The sequence below is a fragment of the Rhea americana genome, unplaced genomic scaffold, assembly GCF_003343005.1.
Source record: "Rhea americana isolate MKP2758 unplaced genomic scaffold, rheAme1 scaffold_8, whole genome shotgun sequence".
NCBI lineage: Eukaryota > Metazoa > Chordata > Aves > Rheiformes > Rheidae > Rhea > Rhea americana.
The window spans coordinates 2,610,107-2,630,785 of record NW_028186978.1 but is presented as its reverse complement, the minus strand read 5'-3'; the positions used below and the strand labels follow the sequence as shown (position 1 = coordinate 2,630,785).

The 20,679-nt window shown below is 35.5% G+C and overlaps 1 protein-coding gene across 1 annotated transcript in view; it reads left to right on the top strand.

The window, feature by feature from the left end:
* SLAIN2 (SLAIN family member 2) overlaps window positions 1-20,679 on the top strand; it is a gene marked incomplete at its 5' end in the record, with an annotated part of 38,424 nt that overhangs the window by 10,372 nt on the left and 7,373 nt on the right. The window contains 6 exons of the mRNA XM_085322835.1: window positions 1,603-1,751; window positions 8,668-8,832; window positions 10,142-10,303; window positions 11,959-12,318; window positions 13,742-13,879; window positions 19,071-19,148. Coding sequence (XP_085178961.1) covers window positions 1,603-1,751; window positions 8,668-8,832; window positions 10,142-10,303; window positions 11,959-12,318; window positions 13,742-13,879; window positions 19,071-19,148 — 1,052 coding nt within the window. The remainder of the gene's footprint in view (window positions 1-1,602; window positions 1,752-8,667; window positions 8,833-10,141; window positions 10,304-11,958; window positions 12,319-13,741; window positions 13,880-19,070; window positions 19,149-20,679) is intronic.

Here is a 20,679-nt window from a genome sequence, read left to right as displayed (position 1 = left end):
ATTATATGCTGAAAGAACTTTCTGCTGGCACTGTTAATTAAATACTTAATCGTGGAGATTAGCCAAAATCACACAAATTTCCAAAGTCTTCTGTGTGCTCTATCAGATTTATAAAGCTGTATTACATCATGTTGTATTGTTACAAACTGTTTATTTTCTGTTTAAAAACAGCTAACAAAAAGACTTTATCCTGCATTTGCAAACTATTTTTTGGTGTTAGAGGGAAGAGTGGTATAAAGTACGTTCTAAACAAGCTGATCGGCATTTTGGGTAAAAGTGGGGGATTTTGTTGTTTGTTTTTTGTTCTAGGATGCTTCTTGGGAGCCTTTCATAAGAAATGTGATATTCCAAATAGTAATTAAAAAAAAAGTTTTAAAGCTGTTTTTTATAAACAGTTCAAGAACTACAGAGGACAGATCGGTTAATAATCTCATAATACAACTGTGGAGGAAAACTTCTGTGTTGATAATGTCATTGGCATGAAGGAAACAAGAGTTCTTGCTGTTGGCTTTGTGCAGGAGCGTGGTAGACTAGACCATCAAGTGTTCCTAAGCGTGATGTGTAGGGTAGACCTATGTTCACTTGGGATATCGAGTCTATCATCATGCATTTCTGAAAGGAACACTAATTTAACCATTCCTGCATATGCAAAAGCTCTAGTTAGGAGCTGTAAGTCTTGCTGCCCTTGCTGTCTTTTGTTGAACCAAATTTCCAAGTTTGATTTTTAGTCCAAAGATAGAGCTTAAGTGTTCCTATTTTGTGTGTGATTGGATATGGCGCTTTTTTTAAACTTGTTTTGAGGGAAGAGAACTTTTCAGTTCAGTTTCAAAGCCCTTAAAATGGAATACTTATTTCTTCAGTCATAAAATGCTGACATTAAAATATACGAATGGGGGTACTCATGGGCAGAAGCCTCAGTGTGTACCACACAACAATATTGTCTCATTGTTTTCTCTACTCTCCTATGTCTGTATTATCTCTTGTTTCTTGTTTTTAATGCTTGATTGTACATCCCTTAGGACAAAGACAGTCTTTTTGCTTTGTGTTCGAAGGAAAGAATTTAGAGGATCAGGTGCTAGGATACAAATTATAAGTAAAATAAAACATTGTTTTATCATTCAAGGATAGTGAAATGCTAGACTTCTGTGCCTGTAATGTTGTGTTCAGTTTTGTGCTAATTTGCTACATCGTTGTGTTTAGGAAAACAGTTGCATATTGCTTTCTTCTACAGTAGATGCAAACTAAATCTCAAAATCTTAATCCTGAGTTGTGCGTTTTTGTGGCACAATGAAATTGTCCATATACCTAATACGTCTGAAAAGTGAAGATACTCTTGTTTCTGGCATATCAATCGGTATATTCCAGTGTATCAAGACAGGCTTCTGCGCTTGCCAGGAATCCTTGGATAGGTATGCATTGTCAGAACTACATCGTATCCAAGTGCGTTAATTTAAAGGTGAAACTTGTACAGTCTTGATATTTTGSGATTTGTACTGTAGATATAGTCTAAGAATAGAAATAGTGTAGTATGTAGTATCTTCTCACATGCCTGATCTTGTGCTGATTTTTCTCTCTTCATAGACTTTTTTWTCTCCTTTCTAGGTTATATACATCTCCAAAGAAGAAACTGACTCCAGTGCAAAAATCTGTTAGTCCATTAATTTGGTGCAGGCAGGTATTGGATTACCCAAGTCCTGATATTGAATGTGCTAAAAAATCGCTGATCCACAGGCTGGAACAGACAATGTCAGGTGAGTTCATGCATATGAACCCTGTTGTGTTGTGTATACTCATTCTGAAACAAAGTTAGGTGATACTCTCTCCTGATGATACTTGATCAGGTGAGGTGCTGCAGTTGCTTCTGTCTAAAGCTTTTGTAATGGTTTGCAAACAGTAATTCACTTTCATTTTTTTTGAACTGTGTGAATAAAGTGAAAGGAAGTATTAGACCATGAGTCATGATTTCAGAACTTTATGCCACTTGCATGGTTTTTTTTATATATATATAAATATATATATATATTTTTATATAAATATATATATATATTCTTATATGTAACTATATATAAGAAACAAAGTCCTTAACTTGGAGATATTAAAAAAAAAAAAAACAAAAAAACACTCTTCATAGTAGATCAAAACTCTGTATCAAACCAGCAAAACTTTAGATATTTGTCTAGTATGTTACCATAGACCTTAGTTTTCAGCTAAGGAAGGAAAGGCTGAAAATCTCAAGTACTTTGGGGAGAGAATATTGAATTCTCCTCCTTCTGTCCCTAGTAATATAAGATCTTGCTATCATCAGATGAAGAAATCCAGAATTCATGATTCTTTCCTGAAGTAGATTGGCGGTTATATTTAAAACTACAGAAAAATTGAGCACTTGGTCCTTTGAGGCTGAAAGCATACCTTCTCCATCATGTTGTTACCAGCCTCTTACAAATTCTACTAGCAGTAAAATGCTAAAGATCTAACTAGAATTTCTACCCACCTGACTACTGTATTTTTTTCCTGTCAACTAACCAGCACTGCTGTTCCATACTCTATACTTGTTTGTAGTCTTTAACTCTTTTCCAAAGCTTTTTTTTCACTCAAGCCTATTTTTATTTACAAAAAGATCAATCATGTTATGACATGCCTTCTTTTTTTACTATTTCTTTTCTCACCGCATATTTCCATCTCTCTGCACTACATACAGATTTTTTTTTCTAAACTTATCTTTGGGAATTAGCAGAATGTATGTACTAAGAACATCTGAACAGTTAGTTCCACCTGTGTCCCCAGCTACCAACTCCTTTATGTGGTTATGGTTAACTTTATGCTGAGTTTATTTGACTGTTACTTCTTTCTCTCCTTGAATTCTTGTCTGGAGCCACATCTTTCTTGTAGTTTGTATTGAAATTGTTCTTAATAGTTTGAAATACTGCTAGTAGCTCAAATGAAAAATCCTTTCTTTTTCTTTTACAAATAGCGATCAGAGTGGTGACAGAACCCTTTAATGAAGTTACCTTTCTTCTTTCCCTATTGTGTTTTGTGTGTGCTACCTTCACAAATGTCCAGTAACGGCTTTCATGCACAGTTAAAATGGCATATAGATTACTGTAAGCAAAGACTAAAATTCTAAACAACAGTGAGTACCCAGATCACAGGAATTAAGAGCTGTGATGCAGGTTTGGGAAGCTGGAGAAATTATGATTTTGTAGTGTGACTTAACTGAGGATGTTGATTGGATTTCACTATAGAATAAGCAACAACAGTTATGTTTATGGTTTAATTTTTGTCAGAATTAAGCAGAAATCTTCCAAAAGTACCACATATTCTGTAGCACTTATGGTATCTTTAAAAGCTTAGTCACAATTAAGACAGAGTGGCAGGGAGGTTCCAACTATGAAGTGGGTAAACTTGGAAGTGTCCTTTTTCAAATTATCTTTAGACAGCTTAGTCTCTTTTGTTTTCCTAATACTGAAAATCTGTCTATACCAGTGGTATATGCAAGAGTATGGCAATTCACCTACAGTACTAATAGGGGAAAACATTAGTGGTGCAGAAATGGATACTGATAGTTTGGAGAAGACTGCATGAATTGAGGTGGGGGGGGGGGAAGATTTATAATGGAGAAGGAGATTGTCCTTCAAAGCAAAAGAGAGTTTAGAGAAGTAGGATGGCAAGAAGCTCCACTGGAGGAAGGACTTTTGTAGCCTTCTTTGTTCCATACCCCGTGACCACTTGAATATCTTGTGCCATATATCATACGTTGTAGTTGTACCTCCTGGACCCCTGTCACTCATTATTTGCTGATTCAGTGTATTTTGGTTCCATTGATACGGCTTTTCATGCTGATCTGTTGCTTTGTCTCAAATCCTTGCTGATGTTTCTTTTCCTCAACCTACATCACTATGTCTTTCTAATCCAATCTGTTTCTCTTATTAYTCTATCTCAAGTGGTGGTCTTGTATTCTAGATTCAATTTCTCTTCTCATAAGATAACCTCTTTTTCCATTTCCTGATTTTTAAAAAAGGGAAAAAGTTTGCAGCTCCTTGTTACTGTGGACTAACAGTCACCACATGGCAGTCTGAAGTGGTAATAGGATTTTATTGATAGACGACCTTACGAAAGAAACTGCAGGAACGTAGATATATTGCACCCTAGAGACAGAATTTCTAGAGGAGATGCTTTCTGAGGACATGGTTGCATTGTCAAGAAGTAGAAGCAGAAAAGAGCAATTTCAGTCATATTGCAGTTTTAACTGTGAGACAGTGGATTATTCTTATGTAAATACTTGAAATCAAACACATGATCAGCATAATCTATGGCAGAACTGTGTGGCTATATGTGTAATAACTGTCATATTTTCCATGCTGAGTGAGTATGATTTCTGGATTAAGCATTGAGCTTGCTCAAAAACAACTATTCTTTAGCTAACTTTGGCCTCAGTGACAGACGTCACTAATGACTGGTTTGAATTACTACAGAAACTGCCAGAAAAAAATTACCACTTAATTGTAACAGAAACAAATATCAGATCTCCAGAGTCTGAAAAAATAGTTTTGATTCATAAAATAGATGATCTAAATTACTTAAATGTAAGTTTTCTACACTCAGTTTCTTCTATTCCTCTTTCTAGAGCAAAAAGACCTCTTTACAAATTGTTGCCTAAAACAAGCAGCATGCTGCATATTGATTCTGAATATTATAATATATATATTAAGATGAAAAAATCTGATCAGTAACCTGCCCCAAGTGCTTTGAAAGTTAATGTGTAATTCTATGTAAGCTGTTTCATCTTACATAACTGAATTTTTAAAAATGAAAATGGTGCTATCAGTCCTGTGTACTAAGGCTGTCTGATACTTCTGATAAAGACCATATCTTTAGTTACTGTAAGAACATTGATGTATTCTGAAGGTCTAGAAATCCCTATTGGCAAAACTTTGGGAATTCTGGGCAAAAAGGTTTGAATCCAGCTTTTTTCTTGGGGAAAAATACTGCGCTGATGGAAGATATAAGTTCATATTTGTCTAGGATGAAAAATGTGTACCATGTAAAATTTCTTTAGGTACCAAGGAACGCTTTCTGTTTTTGTATGTAACAGAGATGTGCTTCCTTCTGAAGAAATCTGTGCGTGATGAAACATTTTGTATCACAGTAACTATATACAAAGAGCTTATTTTAAAGTTATATAGTATCACTGTTGTTTCCTAATAATGTTTAATACTTCAATTTGCATAAGAAAAAATAAAAATTGTTCTGCACGCTTACCTTTTCATTTTTTTACCATAATTTTCAGCAAACAATTAGAAAATGTTTTTGGCTTGAGAACGATGAATCTGTCAGAATGTATATTTTTATTTTCTTGGATGCCAAAGGAACTTGTTATGAAAGGAGTTATCCCGTCAGAGTCAACTAGAATACAACCTGCTTATAATTGCCTGTTTGCTAATGGAGCTTTTTAAATAAATTTAGCTTTCTACTCTGACACACTCAGGAAAATGAAATGGAGATACCTCAATACTTGCTGAAATTCACTATCCACATTCTGAAATTAGCACATGCAACTTAGGACTTGCAATAAAAACTGGAATATAAACTTTCCATCCTCTATTTGTAAATGTCTCTTCATGCACTCTAATTAAAACAATTTAGCGTTAACTGATTTAGCATCTGGAGAGGATCTCTTTAGGAGGTGTAGTTTAAAGAATCTGCTGCTCCTTAGCAGCAAAGTCAACTTTTCTACGGCTTCTGCCTGTGTGCTGCAATCTGCCGTCTATTCAGTTGAGCTAGCACAATGGTTTTTGATAACTGAAAAATTCAGACAAAATTTTCTATATGTTTTTAATTTAAAATTACTCTAATAGCCTAGATAATAGTGCAGTCCCTCAGGTGCTTGTATTGGACAACTAAGGAGGTTGTGATCAAGAGCAAAGTGGGGCGGGAGAAGGAGCTGCAGCAGGCTTTGCTGAAGGCAGCATTTTGTGCAACTGTGGTCTCCTTTGGCTGCTTATAACATTCCCCCCCTCCAAAAAAAGAAAAAAGAAAAGAAAAAAAGAAAAGAAAGAAAGAAAGAAAAAACCTTACACTGAATAAAAGGATTTTTAGTAAACAACTCAGTACCAAGCTGCCTGGTACATTAGAGTTCAACTTCATGTTCAAGTCTACTGCTATCACTAGCCTAATTGTTACAGTACCAATTGCAGCCCTTTTTCTAGTATCAGAAGTGTGGCACTATTCTTTTAAAAAGTGTATTTTTTCCTGCATTTTTTTTGTCTAGAACCTGCTTAGGTTTACTGTTGTGCAGTTTTTGCTAGGCCTATGCTAGTCAGTTTACAGTATATTCATGCGTACTGTCAAAACTGTCATGCCTTAAAGGGAGTTTAGTTTCTAACAGCTAGATAAGCTGCAAGTTGATTTAAACTGATTATCATAAAGTTTTAATCTCTATCTTTCAGTTTAATATTTTGCAACATAGATTTCTTTTAAAATATAATTCAGTTATCAGTTTGGCATAAAATATTTCCAGCATTGAAGAAGCTGATTTTATCAAAACTGACAATTTCCTTTGATTCCCCCTTGCTGCACCAAAGTTCCATTTTTCAAATGTATTAAAATAAAAGGTAAATTTATGAGTAAAATGAAATAGGCTAGCCATTTAAGTAGCTATTTGAATCATATATCATAACCTGGCAACTAGGTGAATTGAGGTATCATGCTGAAAGTGTTTGTCAGTAGCACCTCTGATTTACAATTACTTTAGCACTGGAAATTGAAACATGCAAGATAAATAGCAGAAAAAATTTTCCAGTTCTGGACCTTGTATTGCATATTGGATTGAAGCACATTGACAGAGAAACCACAAAGCATTAAACCAGGAGGTATACAGAAGGGAATAATCCTACAGTCAGTTTGAGGAAACCATAAAATAATGTATTTTAATAACAAAGATTCTTAATGCTTACTTGGCTAGATGAGAAATACAGAAAATACAAGTATGAAATTCTGAGTAAATGAATTGTATGCCAAGATAGCCAACTTTTTGGCATACCTTTAAGAATTTCATTTGGCTGAAGTGTTAAGTTGTCAATAAAAATTAACAAAATATTAATCAGCTCTGGCAAGTAGTGTAAGTATAGACCTTTATGTTTGAAGCAGTGACACTTTAGCCTAATCTGATAAAGACAGATCTGACTTTTTTTCTAACCGATCTGGCAACATAGTAATTTGTATAATCCTGGTGCACTTGAAAAATACTTCCTGAAAAACTGATGTTATCTTGTGCTTCCTTTCTTTAGTTTCCTCATTTACAAAAATGAGGAATACTAGAAAGGAATGATCACCATGTGGTTTTCATCATAGGCTTACTTTTGGAGAGGCTTTTTTAAGTAGTAGATTTGAACAGTACTTAAGTTTAAGTTTGAGAGTTAAGAGCCATAGTTCTCATGGCAGCTAATACCATAGTAATGGTATTAGGGTGTCCCTTATATTGTGGTTATGTTTTCTGCTTTATTGTGCCAAGCAGGTTCATGGTATCCAGAAATATCAAAAGAAGCTTTTGCCAAGCTTAACTGTTTCTCCTTTTAGCCCATGCTTTAGAGAATTTCACAGGTGGGTAGATGGCATTGCTAGTTTTGTGGTGCCAATCTTTGGGTCACTACTGAAATATTGTGTGATCTAGGCAAGTTTCTGAATTCTAGAAAACTAGACATGAACTACATTCCCATATAGTTAGATTCCATATAACTACAGTATATGTATCTTACTGTTCTGTTACCTTGAAAGAGACCAATGCAGGAGATACTCTTCAAGTATTGACTTACTTAGTTTTATCTGTATATGTTAATACTGTCTCAGGGATTAAATAGAGTTCTTGGACAAGAGCTAGGATGAAATGTAAGAGGAATGAGAACAAGGTTGTTTGAGTTTTAAAGAATTTGAAATGGCAAAAATCAGAGGTAACTGACTCAAAGGTATCATTTTATTATTTAATTTTGTATCTGGAAATCACATCAGATTTTTATCTGGCTAGCTAGGATAATGCAGTGGTTTCTAAGTAGTAGCAAAGAACATTCTTTTTCTGTCAGTATTTTAAAAGTTAAGGACCTCTTTTTCCTTTGGGCACTTGCTGTTATTTTATAACTTCTGTCTTTTTCCAAGATAGGTTAATATGCAGGATTGCATCAAAAGTTAATTCAGCCTGGAAACAAGATATCTGGGCTTCTTATACACACTCATGTTGGTATATACAGGGATAACTGGAGGATTTTATGGCAAAATACAGGGTGGCTGATCTTTTGTAGTGCATTACACTTCATTGTATGCTCCAGTATGTATGTAATTGCATACAGATCGTATGCTGTGGTAGTTTAGCTACTGTCTCTTGAGTTGCTTCCCTCCTCCTTTCCAATGCATAGATTGAACATCTTGCATGGAAGAACAGAACTCAGGCCTAGTAATTTTAGATGATTTTTACTGGGAAAATAATTGTCATTGTCTTGTCTTCTCCCACGCCTTTCACAGTAGGATTATGTCTAAGAGACTAAACTGGAAAACTCCATGGCAACTAAAATGTTCTACTTGACTTGTCTAGTAATTAAATCACACTGAAAATATTGTATAGTACCATATTCACCGATTCCTTTAGTATAATTTGCTACTCTCCTTCTCTTTGTACAGTTCTCAAGAGACAGAGTTTGTACAGTAATCCTTTCAGCGCGGTCAGTTATGCAAGCTCCTACAGCCCAAATACTAGTAGCCCCTACAGCAGTGGTTTCAACTCTCCCTCCTCAACACCAGTGAAACCTGCTTTGGTGAAACAACTCATACCTTCTGGTACCTCAGGTAAGTGCGTCTTCCCCTCCCCTTACTTTCAAAAATACTTTGCTCAGGTAGATTCTGTTGGCATGGAACTATAGTAAGAAAGACACTGAAACCTGCTTGTTTTTTGTGTGAAATTTATGTCATGTGATATTTAAGCTTTTTAGGAAAGACCTTTTGACAAACGACATGCAATGCATTAAGAAGATATTCTCTGGATCTCCATGTCTCTAAGGATAACAATGCATATTAGCTGTTAGACCAAAACTCCTTGCATTAGTAATGTGGAGTTCCTAACATATGTAATTAGCTTCTAGAATTAGCTGTCTAATTGACTGGAATATAAGTTGCATAGTACATATGTGGTATTACTTATTCTTGTATTCTCTGAAAAATTTGGTGTAGACAGTGTCAATGCATCCTTCAGTAGCTCTGTGATGTGAACAATGTAATCCAAAGAAGAAGCATATATTTCAGTTAAAGGCATTCCCTGAAGCTTTGCAGTCATCAATATAAACAGTAACTTCTGGCAGTGTTTTCTGCCTTTATTTTGGACCTTTGACTCTTTCTTTGAATCAGGAAAGTTGGTACCTGAAACATATCTCTACAATGAAGTCAGGAGGTTGGCTTATAATATTTCCTTTGACTCAGATTAGTTTGCAGGGAAGGTAAAAGAGTGTTTCATTGACTGTACAGTTGTCTGTAGTTCACTGTGGAGTTGTAAAGAGAAGCCTGCATTGCCGTATGTTCCCTGGAGTCATTACCCAAATCTGTTTTAATCTAGGTAGCTCTGCTCTGCATTATATGCTGCAATCCTCTACCTGACTGCAGTATAGAATGATGGAACATAGCTAGTAACAGAGTGTTGACAGGAAGGCAGYGAACAGGAAAGAGTTGTAGTTTAGCAAAGGTGCGTATGTATAACAAGAAGTAGCATTTTCAGATAAACCACATAAGAAAACATTTGAAAATGAATCAATATGCAACAAATCAGCGAATTCCTATTGTATAAGAAAGTTATACAGGTATTCAAACTTAAGTTTTACAACATGCAGAGAAGAGAATGAAAACACAAGCAGAACAGGTATGCAGTTGCTCTTTCTGTAAGAGCTGTGCAAAATTCATAGCAGTTGAAATCTGGTACATGTGAACCAGATTATATGTCATTAATTTCTTCTGCCGTTGTAACAGTGATTTTATGATGTTACTCATTTTTAGAAGATAATGACTAAGCTCTGTTTACTATAAGTGATATTTTCAGCCTAAGTTTGCAATCAGTGGGCTGTCAGCCTCAGTGTCTAGCATTACTCTGTTACTTCATTTTCTTCTTTAGGTCATCTTAAAAGTTCAGCAGATAGAAACCCTCCACTGAGTCCACAGTCCTCTCTGGACAGTGAGTTAAGCGCTTCAGAAATGGATGAAGACTCTATTGGATCAAATTACAAGCTAAATGATGTTACAGATGTGCAGATTTTAGCACGAATGCAGGAAGAAAGTAAGTATTCTGCATTAAATCAAATCAAGCAGGGTAATTGATCTTTTCTTATAACTGCAGTATCATTTGTCTATCCAAGTGTGATGGATTGTATCCTTAGATAACCTTCTACTATCCCAAAAGGATATAATGAGCACCTGTATGTTCTTCCAGTGTATGAGCAAATCAGTCTTGCAATGGCAATAAAGCAAAGGCTTGAGAAGAAGTAAATGGGGAAGTTGTTTGGAATGAGACTGATACCTGAATATTGCTAGGTTTGAGAACTAAGCACCAGAAGAAAGAACAGAAGAATCCTTTTATCAAAGGAGAAGGAATGATGAATTAAGGAGTCTGAGCAGAGGTAAGAAGTCAGGTATTACTTGGGAGACTTGCAGAGCTCTCCTGGAGATTGCTGGTGGAGGCTAGGGAAGGAGGATTGAATTGGTAAAATTGGAGAAGGAAGGGCATAGGCTTGAAGGATGAAGAAGAGCCATGTTTTATAATGCCCTTTATCTTTGGAATGTAATTTAGTAATATAACTAGTCTATTGCTATCTTAGTGGACGTGTTGAGAACAAGAAAGGGTGAATGCCAAAGCACTTACGGTGCATCTGTTGGCAAAAGTCTTGTACTGATATGGCATTCTGTTGCACTTCTGAGCAGTAACGGGGAAGAATGGTAGAAGAGCTGTTGTAGTTATTAATTGTGGTTTTGAACTACTGGAGATGTTTAAACTAACTGCATTTTGGGGGAATATAGGCTTTAGGTGGAGGAACACTTTCTCACTTTGAGACATAGGCTTTGGAGAGTGACTAAGTAGCAAGAATGGGAAAGAGGTGCAGATTGTAATATGGATGTACAAAGTTAATTCTTCTGAGAAGGCTGGCTAAGGATTTTTATCTCCAGGCTAAGGAGAGGAAGTTGCTCTGTAGAAGTGTTCTGTAAGAACAAGAGACAAAAGAAATGCTGGAGAGAGTGTAAACTTACAGCATATACTGTATGCTGAAAGGATGGTTGTTAGACTGGACTATTGTCAGTGGACTTCTCAGGATATGGGTGCTTCCCTATGTAGTTCAGGCTTGTTGATGTCAATGCTTAAACCAGGACTTAAATCACCAAAATGTAAAGTCAATAGGGCAAAGAACAGATGTGAAAAGTGCTGCTATAGAAATCTCTTTTGATTTAGGTTTAGCTGAGTCTTTGTCTATCTTTTGGCCCCTCCAAGGCTGCAAAGAGTTGTACTTCAAGTTATATAGTTGAACCCTAGTTTCTCTAGGGGTAGCTAATCATGTAGCTTCTTTGCTACATTTACTAAAGTAGTTGTTACAGGGCATTGTATGATACCAAATCTAAGATGTGGCCTGTGCTGTGAGTTTTGAGGGTCAGAGAAGGGAGGGCCAAGTAAACAACACAACTATACTGGTGATTGCTATAAAAGGAAAAGGAACAAGCTTGCTTACTGTCAGAGATCATCAGCCAGTAGATAACTTTCCTGAATGCTAATTAGTATCTTGGATACCAGATACTAATCTGGAATTAATTTAATATCTCAAATAAAAGGAATTAGGATGAGCCAAGTGCGAGTTCAAGAACTGGGGTAGGTATTTGTGTGCGCTGTTTCTGCTTCGAGCTGTTTGTATGCTGTAAGCAGGTAAACAATGTTCTCGTTGTTGCCAGGCCTCCGGCAAGAGTATGCAGCAACTGCTTCTCGACGTAGTTCAGGTTCATCTTGCAATTCTACAAGACGAGGCACATTCAGCGATCAGGAACTTGATGCACAGAGTTTAGAAGATGAAGAAGATGGCACACATCACACAGTGCACCCTGCTGTTAATAGGTTCTCACCATCACCTCGCAGCTCTCCCTGGCCTTCACCAAAACAATCTCCAAGGAATTCACCTCGTTCCCGATCACCTGCTCGAAGTATAGAGTACAGTAGAGTATCTCCCCAACCTATGATTAGCCGTTTACAGCAACCTCGTCTTTCACTTCAAGGCCATCCTACAGATTTACAGACTAGCAATGTCAAAAGTGAAGGTAAAAAGCTCTGTCTCAAATTAATTATGCAAGTCGTAAAGTAGCTGAGTAGTTTCKGTAGAGAACTATGTTCAGTGTGCAGGGCTAAAATGATTTTCTTGCGTACCATCAAGATTTAATCTGTGAGTTGTTAAGGAAGAAGCAGACCGAGCATCGTGTAAGTTTTGCTGTGGAATCCTTACAGTCAGATGGGTCAGTAGGCATCTATTTTATTTTAGATGTTATCCTGTCACTTTGGGTGACTGAATCTATCTGTGATAGGCAAATGTATGAGAATAAAGCAGTGCAAGAGCATAAGCAAAACGATCATTCACCAGTAGGGTCAGGCCATACAGATCACAGCATAAAATGCGAGAGAAAACTGTGGTCAGGTAAGAATAGCATGTTGTAGCAATTTACACAGGACTGTGATTGCTGAGTCTGAGATAGCTGAATGCTTTCTAATGACAATGTAGCACCATGAACTCGCTGAGCCTTAAAAATATTAGTACTTAAGTCATGCCTCGGCTGGATATTTTAGATGTAACAAGCTATGCACACTGCTGCACAAAGAAAAAAAAATGTAGGAAGCTTATACTATACAGTCATGGAACAAGATGACGTAATTCTGATATGATTTTGCTTCTTGAATGTACTTTGACCTGGTAGTAAGCCAGCATAAGCTCTTTAACTGGGCTGAAATTTCACATGCATATTGCCAATTTAAGAAATGTAATTGTTATCTGGCAAATACAATATTGAATCATAAAATATATTAAATTTAGAAATAATGCATATTTAGATTTTATTAATTCACCTTCACCTTATTTTTTTTATGTTTTCAGGTGAGCTGAATATGAAGTGTCTGCAGTAGAAATGATGTGGAAATTTATTTTTTAACTGTTTGTTTTCTGTTGGACTTTTTTTCCACTATGACAGTGAAGAAGTCTATGCTACTTACAGAATTTCACTGACTAAGAAAAAGTCAGGGGAACCAGTGTGCTAGACTAAAGCTTTTTGGGAAGCTGATCCTGCAACTTTAGCTAATCAAGAATATATTTGTAAGGACTAGCATAAGTCATCCAGTAACAATAGTTTGTGGGAATTCTACATATATAGGAAAACATGCAACTCAAAAGCTAATGAATTATATTGTGGTTTAGTTGAAATTCCTTTCCCATTCTAGGGTTCATGAAAGTCTTAACGCATACTAGATGAGCTACACCAAAAATATCCTAGGAGAGGCAAGGAACTCAAAAGCTGGTATCCCACATTCCAGAGGGATCAAAAGGCAGTGTGTGATCATGTGTTTCTGAAATGCTTCAAGGAATTCTCTTGCAGTGGTTTTTGCACAGCTGGATGTTACTTGGAGATACTCAAAGGGCTGATACACTAACAGCTGCACAAATTACATGTTGTGGTATCTCTGTATTGTTTCATACAGAAAAATTAAGGCGTAGTCTTCCAAACCTATCCAGGACATCTAACATCCAAGCTGAGTCTGTGAAAAACAGCAGAAGTGACTCAAACTTCCAAGTGCCAAATGGAGGAATACCTCGCATTCAACCTCAAGCCTCAGCCAGTAAGTACCTTCCTTTAGTGACACTCAGTGTACGTTTCAGAACTAAGTGATGTTACTGAGCTGTTCCAGTTTTATGGCAGAAAGAACAACACTATGCCACTGGAGATGCTAATCTTGATTTTTAATTTATCTGTATTTATCTGAAGAACAGCTTCTTGTTTGGTAGAGAAATCAAGTATTGAATATATTGAAGTATGTCTGTTGTTTTTCCAAAGGAGTAGTTTCCTAAAGGCATATGTAAAAGCACTATCCAGAGTATAAATACACTAGAGTTGGATATTTCAGAAGCCATTTATTTTCTTATTTTCTCTGGTTTACAGAAGGCATGATGCCTTTTACTGATGAAATCTATTGTCAGACTATAAAAAACTTTATAATTCTTATTTAGAGGATTTTCTTTTTAAGTAGAGAAAGCTGATCTGAAATCATTCATGCAAGTCTAACTCTTGTTTGCTGTTTCTTCTCTTCCGTTGTTTTGTCACCTGGAAGTTGTATATTCAAATACATACTTTCTTTTTCAAGTGTCAGTATCTCTCAGTAAATGTTTGTGTGAAACTGAGTCCCATGAAACAAATTATCCCAGTGTTGGGTTAGTGGCTGCTAGTTTGTCCAGCAGTGAGCTGCTAATATCAGAATGTTTTTAATCTTACAAGTCTTTTAAAAACAGCTACCTGACCTTATTAAGAAGAGGAAAAAAAAAAAAAAAAAAAAAAGCCAAAGCAAATGAAGCTCAAATATTCTGTGCTTCTTTTTATATACCAATATTGACAATTCACGATGTTTAAATGTTGCCTGACCATTTTGTTTTCAAAAAAGCTTCAGATTTAATCATAAGCTTGACATTATTAAGGAAAGAACACATCATGAATATTATATGTAGAATCTTGAACTAGAAATGTTCTATGGCAAAAGTTCATCAATATTCTAAATACTTAACAGTAAATATAAAATAATATTTGTGAATGAAAGTAATTTTTTACCCATTGATCAGTAAAGACATACTGGCATACCTGGTTGTCATTGCTAACTAGTCCTTTAAAACAGTGTGTTAATATAACCAAAAAATACAGTTAAAAATACAGCAAAAAATACAGTTAAAAACAGAATAAAGAATACACGCCATTGCAAAAAGTGTAAGATTTCTATGTTTGTAGTGCCTCAGACTGGATATAAGGACCGTATGGACCGTCAGACCCCAGTGTGTGATGCTGTAGCCAAGAAAACTAGTGTGACTGTGTGATCGTTCATATGGGTTACCCAAGCATCCTTTTGCCTTGCCCCCTTCTTCCACTATTCACGGATGCTCAGAAGTTGGGATTTATAATTTTAAGTGCACATGTGTAGTTCTAATGCAGGGCTGTCACCTGTTAGGCTTATCAAACTCTAACACATTTATAGCAGTTGAATAGCAGTTCTCCAACTAGTTATTTCTGTGATGAGAAGAATAAACTGATGTGAAAGACAATGACACAAAAATTATTTTCTAAAAATCCATTGAGATTTTATTTGGGGTTTTTAAATTGAGTGAATTGGTAGGAAAGAGCACATAGTGCATTTTACTTGGCCAGAATGCTATTTCCAATTATAGCAGTATATTCGTAGTGAAATTTCATGGTAAGATCAGGCAGCAGAAGTCTAAATACTCAATGTTTAGTGAGTTAGTTCACTGATGGAGCCAATGCAGTGTGACTCATATGTATGCATATATAGATTTTTAAATTAGTGGATGGAAAATCATGAAAATTAGTAGGTAAATTTGCTTGCCTTTTATGGGAATTTTTCCCCAAGTGTGAACTACTGTAGAACAACTTACATTTGAATGTAAGTTAAGTATCATTAATAAAGCCCAGATTTCTAGCTTTTACAGTTTCCCTGCTCTTACAGATGTTGCTATTGACAATCGTAAAACGGTTTGTGTATGAAGTCAATGAGTAAGTATCTTTGCTTAGTCTGGATTAAAAAAAAAAATGAAAAACTGTATATTGTATAAAAGTTTCTAGAATTTTGTCTTTTGTATTGTATGCTTTTTGTTTCATTGTTTTTATATTTTGTCACCTTGCACAAAGCACTGTTAAACTGCGGCAATTTTTTGTTTTCCTTTGCAATGACTTCTGGGATTCAAAGCTTCCCCCATATACCTGCTAGTTTTGCATGAGCTTACCTTTGCAAGGATGCTGGCTTGCCACCCAAAGTCACTACTTTTCTCCTTGTCAAAGATCTGCTGTTCATAATTTACTTGCACATTTGCTGTGGCTGCGATACTGAACTTGCTATGGGTGCTGGCATTCAAAATGAGTTAGGAATCCAGTAAGTTTCTGAACAGGCAACTCCTCTTATGCTTACATAGGCAAATTGTACATGTTTGCTTAAAGAGAACAGGGAAAATATTTAAACTATTATATATTTAGAAGTACAACTGTAAAATGAGAAGACATTTGGTGTTTTAAGTTTTAAGCTGTAATTTGGTTTAAGAATCCAAATTCTCTTTAAAAGTTATTTCATTTGCTACACAGTCCACCACTGAAATATTTACTATAAGCAACTATTGATGATTTATAATAGAATATCATTTTTAAAAATGAGTGACTTATTTGTAACAATTAAACTTTTCCTGTATCTCTGGTTCTCCATGCTGTTAGGCAGAGCAGAATTTTATGTAAAAAGCTATTAAGTATTTCATCTTAAAGGATCGGAAGATACAGTAATATTTGACTTGTATTCTCCAAGGAATTGGTATCTTTGTTCTAAACTTTCAAATATTTCATCTGTGGGAAGACTCTGTTCTCTGTAGGTCCCGTGCCACACAGACTGTGCAAAGCTGTAGAAATTCTAATGTGATTTCCACGTAGGCACTATGTGCTTTGCAGTGGATTAAGTGTGTAATACTTTTTTACTTATCTAGCACTGTTAGCACAAGGATATGAAATCCTAAAGCAGAGTTAAATGTAGTTCCTGGTCGAAAAGGTAAGCTGTGGACCGCTCAAACTATCAGTAAAGTAACTGTAGTCTGTTTGCCAAGAGACAGCTGCTTGGGATGTAATAGAAGGAAAGGTATGTTTGAGGAAAGTGAGGATTCAAGTTTGGTTGTTCTGAAATAAACATATTTATTCAGTATTGTACTTTAAGCATGCCCCATTTGTGACAGGTAACATAATAATATATGATGCAGTTCTAGAGTAGCAAATACTGTGGTAATGTTGCACTCCACGCTCATCTCATAAACTGCATGTTTTCTTGACGTTATTCTAATTGCACTGTCCAAAGTTCTTTTCAGTGATATAGTTAACGTAATTATGTAGCTATCAAGAACTTTCCTGGAATCTCCATTGAGAAGGCAGGAATTTGATACATATATTTTAAATCGTTTCCACATCATCCCACTTCTAACTTGCAAATAATGTAAATAATGATGGGGGAAGAAACTTAGTGCCATATACGGTAGCATATTTAAATCTAACTGAATGAAATTAGAGCAGACTAAATTCATGATCATAAACATGAAAGAAGAAGCTGTTCTTGATTTTATGTGGTAAAACAAAAACACTGATTCAGTAAAAAATGGTATTATGGAATACTTGTGGGCAGAAACACTCTGGCCAGTGGTCTACTTCACTAAATTCCTTTAAGAGAACTGATTTGGGAATTGTGCTCATTTTTAAACAGTTAACTGTGTTTAATCAACTGTTTATGAGTATGACTTAGAAAGAAGTTTATAGCAAGACCACATGTCAGAAGTTGAGTAAGAACTGCATATTGCCTCATGCTTTTTTTGCCATCACAATCTAGAATAATTTTTGCTCTTAATAGGCCATAGGCAACATTGTATCATGTTTATAAATGCTTTATTTCCTTTTTGCTACTTACTGAAAATAGTTTTTAGTTAACTATTAAGGTTAAAATTAATAGGCCTAGCCATGTTTTCAGGATGAAAGTAAAACATGATGCAATTCGTTTGCAGTTCACAAATTACTGTGAAATTTGAACTGACTGAAGTACGGGAATACTAGTGGCAGTATATCAAGTTTAGAAAATAGGATTAATAGAACTAATATTTTTCTAGTTGCTCTTTCTCCTACCTTCTTTATCATGATAACACCAAATTGTGTTAAGTTTACTGAGCTTCCATACTCAGGGGAAGATCTTTACACACAGCTGTCCCTCCTCTTTCTTCCCCCTCACCAGGGAAATAAGCCTTACTAGTGCTATCAGTTTTCTGCTGGTATAAATGCTACACACTGAGGTGAGCAGAAGTGTTTATTCATACAAGGCATTTTAACAAGCCTTTGTGAAGGCAAAGCTTTATTTCATCAACAACTTCTTTTCCTCCTACCTTAAATACGCTGCAGTGAAAATATGCTGAATCAATGCATTCCTTCTGGCCATAGATAATTTTCTCTTTGCCAAGTTTCCGCAGCTCTTGGAATACTGGCTTCTCTCTTGGAAATCTGTAGGCAGTCGGGTCATTTCAAGGCAGTATCTGTCAATGAACATTGCTACAAAAGACAGGGCACAAGAACAAATTAAAAAGTCAGTTTTGGGCATACCATCCATGCTGGGAGCTGATAATATTGGGGTTTGTGTCTTCCCATTTTAACTTTGAGTTCTTTTGTGTACCTTTTGGGAGAAGCAGAGACACCTTTTAAAATTGCTTAAGTTTGCATAACTGAAAAATGTAACTTGTTTTTGTATAGTGATCATGTTTAGACTAAGATTTGTGCTTTTGTACAGTGTTAGAATAATATTTTGAAAAATTTTGCTTTAAAATGAAAAGTTTAGTCTTACTAGGTCAAATTTGAGAGCGTAGTTTTCATCTTTTTATCTAATCTTTCACTCATATTGCTGTAGCATGTTTGCTGGGTGGCTTGTTCTCCCTTTGATATATTAATTTTTTTTTTTTTTTGCCTTTCTGGGTTTTTTGCCCTGCAAGAAGCTTCTTCACTCTTACAGAATCTGCGCATTTTGCACTGCAAAATTTCTGACACGCTCCTTTTGTAACTCTTTGTCATTAAGAGCAAGTACCATTAAAAAAAAAAAAACCACTTCTCGAGTCATAACAGCTTTGAAAACTGTTATGCGTTTTACTCACACTGTTTCTTGATGCTTTCACAAGCGGATGCAATTCTGAAATTCCCAGCGAATTTTAGTTTTCTTATCTTTTTAGACAAATATAACACTTCTTGTCTTTCAACAGCTCTGCAAAGGCAGAAAAATTTGCCTCGTGCTGCCTTCAAAACCAAACAGTTTCTTCAAACTCCATCTACAAAAGGAGGTAATTAACTTACGACCTCTTATCAAGCTCCAGCAAATCTCAGATAATTGTTCACCTGTGTTAAATCGTGCATATCCTAGATTAATAAAGGCACTGTTGCATGTAGAGATTAACTGAGTGGACCTTGATGTATCAAAGTAGATAACTTTTTGTCTAAATATTAAAACACAGCCCAGCATCATTTGAAAAAAAAGAAAACATTAAACCTGATATTGACATAATACCCAAGGACTGGTGACTTCTAATACGAATCAAGAAGCTTGGATTAGAAGAGCAGATTTCTGAAGCCATATTTAGTAAGGCTATATTTGGATAGGAATATTTTTGATTGTAACCTACAGTTTGTAAAACCCCAAACCAAAATTGTTGTTCTTCCAATTTGGAAAAATACTCAGGCAAGTGAAAATATCCTTTACTCTGTGCTAGAAACAAGAGCTTATCCCTGAAAAGATTAACCTAAAATATCAGCTTGAGTTTTACACATACACATACATGCTTGTGTTTTCTCTTTTCCTCTCAGAACTGGAATATTATTCCTAAGATAAAGCATAATTTAGATTTATATTTTTGTCAAGGAATTGGAAACTATTGTATATAATATTCCAGATAATGGAATATTAATAATGGCTGAAGTTCATTTCCTTTGAGAAGAAAATTAAATAGAGTCTGTAATCCAATTAAGCAAATTTTAACTGATTTTTAATTAAGTTCTGGCAGCCTCATACATGATAGGTGACCTCTGTTCCACTACCAAGAAAAAGCAAGTTCATGGTTTTGGTTTTACATATAGTTAGTCCTGTTGTCTACTAAAATGTTGAAGATCTCATTTTTATGATCGTTTGACTTGTGACTGGTTTATAAACTACATATATATACTAGCTAAAGGATTACAGAAATCCTTCATGCMGATGCTGAAAGTAGATCAGAAAATGTGTATGTTTCTGTCACTGGTTTAACAATGCCAACTTTGTTCCATGTAGGAGGTTTTACTATCCTGTCTTCCTTTTAAATTACAAAATGTAATGACTTTGAAACAGATTCACAGGGCTAAGCAGAAGTCTGCAACAGTTTTCAAAAATTTCTTAGCCAATGGAATAAAAGTGCTCTCTTTGGATAAGACTGCCATCTCTGTTCCTGCACAAAGCTTTCTGTGCTGTCTTTCTAGATGCCTTTGCCTTCATCTGGATGTCTAGAAAACTTAAGAGCTCGATGGTCTAGTCCAGAGCTATTGAAACCTGAACAGAAATTAGCTTGTCTTTGAGTTTGTTATTTGTAAAATTTTATTAAAGCCTAGAGAATTWTAAAGTGAGTGCATTGCACTGTCAGTTAGACATTCCTGTTTCTAGTTGCTGTCACTGGTCATGGAGAACAAGAAGAACTCAGCATGTCTGTTTCAGTTGTTTGCTATTTTATATTCCTTGGCATCTTGATTTTCTTATTTCTGATCTGAGATTCTTATGGTAGAAGCATTACAGAGAATAAAAAAAAACTTTTGTTTCAAAAGGGTAAATGACTGAACAAAATTGGTTTT